This window comes from Austrofundulus limnaeus, unplaced genomic scaffold (genome assembly GCF_001266775.1).
Source record: "Austrofundulus limnaeus strain Quisiro unplaced genomic scaffold, Austrofundulus_limnaeus-1.0 Scaffold960, whole genome shotgun sequence".
NCBI classification, from domain to species: Eukaryota; Metazoa; Chordata; class Actinopteri; order Cyprinodontiformes; family Rivulidae; genus Austrofundulus; species Austrofundulus limnaeus.
Window position 1 is genome coordinate 152,994 of NW_013953362.1, and position 2,090 is coordinate 155,083.

The window sequence follows — 2,090 nt, forward strand, 5'->3', positions numbered from 1 at the left end:
AACAGCTAAAAACAAACAGCTAAAAATAACAAAAACAGTTAAAACAAACAGCTAAAAACAATGAAAGAGCTAAAACAATTAAAAGAGATAAAACAGTTAAAACAGCTAAAAACAAACAGCTAAAAATATAAAACAGCTAAAAATAACAAAAACAGTTAAAACAAACAGCTAAAAACAATGAAAGAGATAAAACAGGTAAAAGAGCTAAATTAGCTAAAACTGAACAGAACCTGATAATTATATATATGAAAGTCATCTTGACCCATCAGAACTCCTGGTTCTGACTCAGCTGGACCGTGTAGAACCGGTCCATCAGAACTCCTGGTTCTGACAGCTGTTTGTGGACCCAGCTGTGACCCAGCAGCAGAACCTCTTCAGTTTTCCGAGCGCTGTGGCGTGGAACCATGGTTACCCAGCATGCCTTGCTGCTGGGCTCAGAGAAGCGGGTCCAACACCAACACGTTCCTGTCAGGTCCAATGAGTCTCAGGAGCGCTGCGGCCCTGAGCGCGGTCTGCAGGCGCTGCCTTTAAACCCACAGGCTCACATCAGTCATGGAAAGTCGTGTGTCTGCAGACAGAGCCCTCTGGGTGGTCGGGCGTCTGCACCAGACCAGAACCAGACCGGTTCTGTCAGCTTTAACCCTTTCAGACGCAGCTGAACTTTTACTAACACACACAAACTAAACTCACTGTCTGTTAGCAAAATATTTACTATTAACTGTCAGGAGGTAGATGTTGACCTACACCTGGTTAGAGTAACACAGTTCAAGATGGCTGCTGCAGCCAGCGCACCGCTGGCTGCAGCAGCCATCTTGAACTGTGTTGACTCAGAAACACAGGTGGGTGGTAGTAGCTGAGAGTCACCCCGACACTGATCAGCTTCATTCAACCTTCAGCATGAGAGGCGGAGATAAACATTCATTTTACAGGTTTTATCTTGTTCAGTAAACCACATCGATCATAGTTTTATTTTATCAACTAATAAATATAAAAATAAAACATTAGAAGCTGAAAACATGTTCGACTTAAAACCCAACATGTCTGATTTATTTACCCATCTGTGGAGCCGGAAGTAATTATTTTATACAACTCTGCTGACATCTGCTGGTGATCTGAGGAATTACACCTCATTCATTATTAAAACACAAACAAAAATAAATAAATAAACAGTTTGTTTGAAACAAAAAAACACGTTTATCTATCTTTAAATAAGATTTTCAGTTTGACAGGGTTAGTAAATGAATTAATAAGTTTTAGAATAATAAAAGAAAGAAATAACAAAAATAAATTTACTCGTATTTTTACGTTTGTTTATTTGATGTTTCGTTTGTTTGCAGTTTATTTTAATTAAGAAAGCTCAGACAGATCTGATGTTTTGGAGCTAAAATCAAACCAGTTCTGCTCAGATCAGAAAACATTTTAAAATATTCTTTAATGAATCCAGCTAAAGAAATGAGAAGAGATTAACTCATCCTCTGAGTTTAAAACATTGTTTACAAACTAAAACCGAATGAAAAACCTGATTTACTGCCCTCAAATCCAACAGTTTGATTTGATTAAACCATAAAATAATTTAATTTCTGCTGAACAATCATCTTCAATCAGGTCAGAATTTTACATCAACAAGATTGTTTTTAAATTTTAATATTAAAACTAAACTTAATGATTCATCGATCAAAACTAAAATCGTTCTTTTCCTGATTTATTTCAACCTTATGAGACAGAAATCCTTCAATCAGAACCGAACCGAGACTCATTTCATGGGTTTTCTGTTCAGAACCTGACATTTAACCGGTAAAACCCGGGTTTAACCCATCAGAACCACCACGTGACGCTCTGACCCGGGATTTTACCGCGACGAGGACCTCCGCACTGACAGCCGCCGAACCGACACCGGCTCGGTTCGGCCGGACACTCACCAGAACCACCAGGCAGTCGGAGCTGACGGACGGTAAGCCCCAGTCTCCTTCCCAACAAAACAGCTCATCGGGCGCCGCCATCTTCAGCCCCGAGCGTGACCTCAACGAGACCGGAAGAGAAGAGCCTTCCACTTCCGCCGAGTACCGAAGTAAAGCGCGCTCCTTCAAAAT

At 40.3% G+C, this 2,090-nt stretch overlaps 1 protein-coding gene across 1 annotated transcript in view; it reads right to left on the reverse strand.

Moving 5' to 3' along the window:
- Window positions 1-2,045, reverse strand: part of LOC106533521 (metaxin-1) — a gene marked incomplete in the record, with an annotated part of 9,069 nt that extends 7,024 nt beyond the window's left edge. Inside the window, 1 exon segment of the mRNA XM_014029862.1 lies at window positions 1,920-2,045. Coding sequence (XP_013885316.1) covers window positions 1,920-2,000 — 81 coding nt within the window.
- Between the last annotated feature and the right edge of the window lie 45 nt (window positions 2,046-2,090).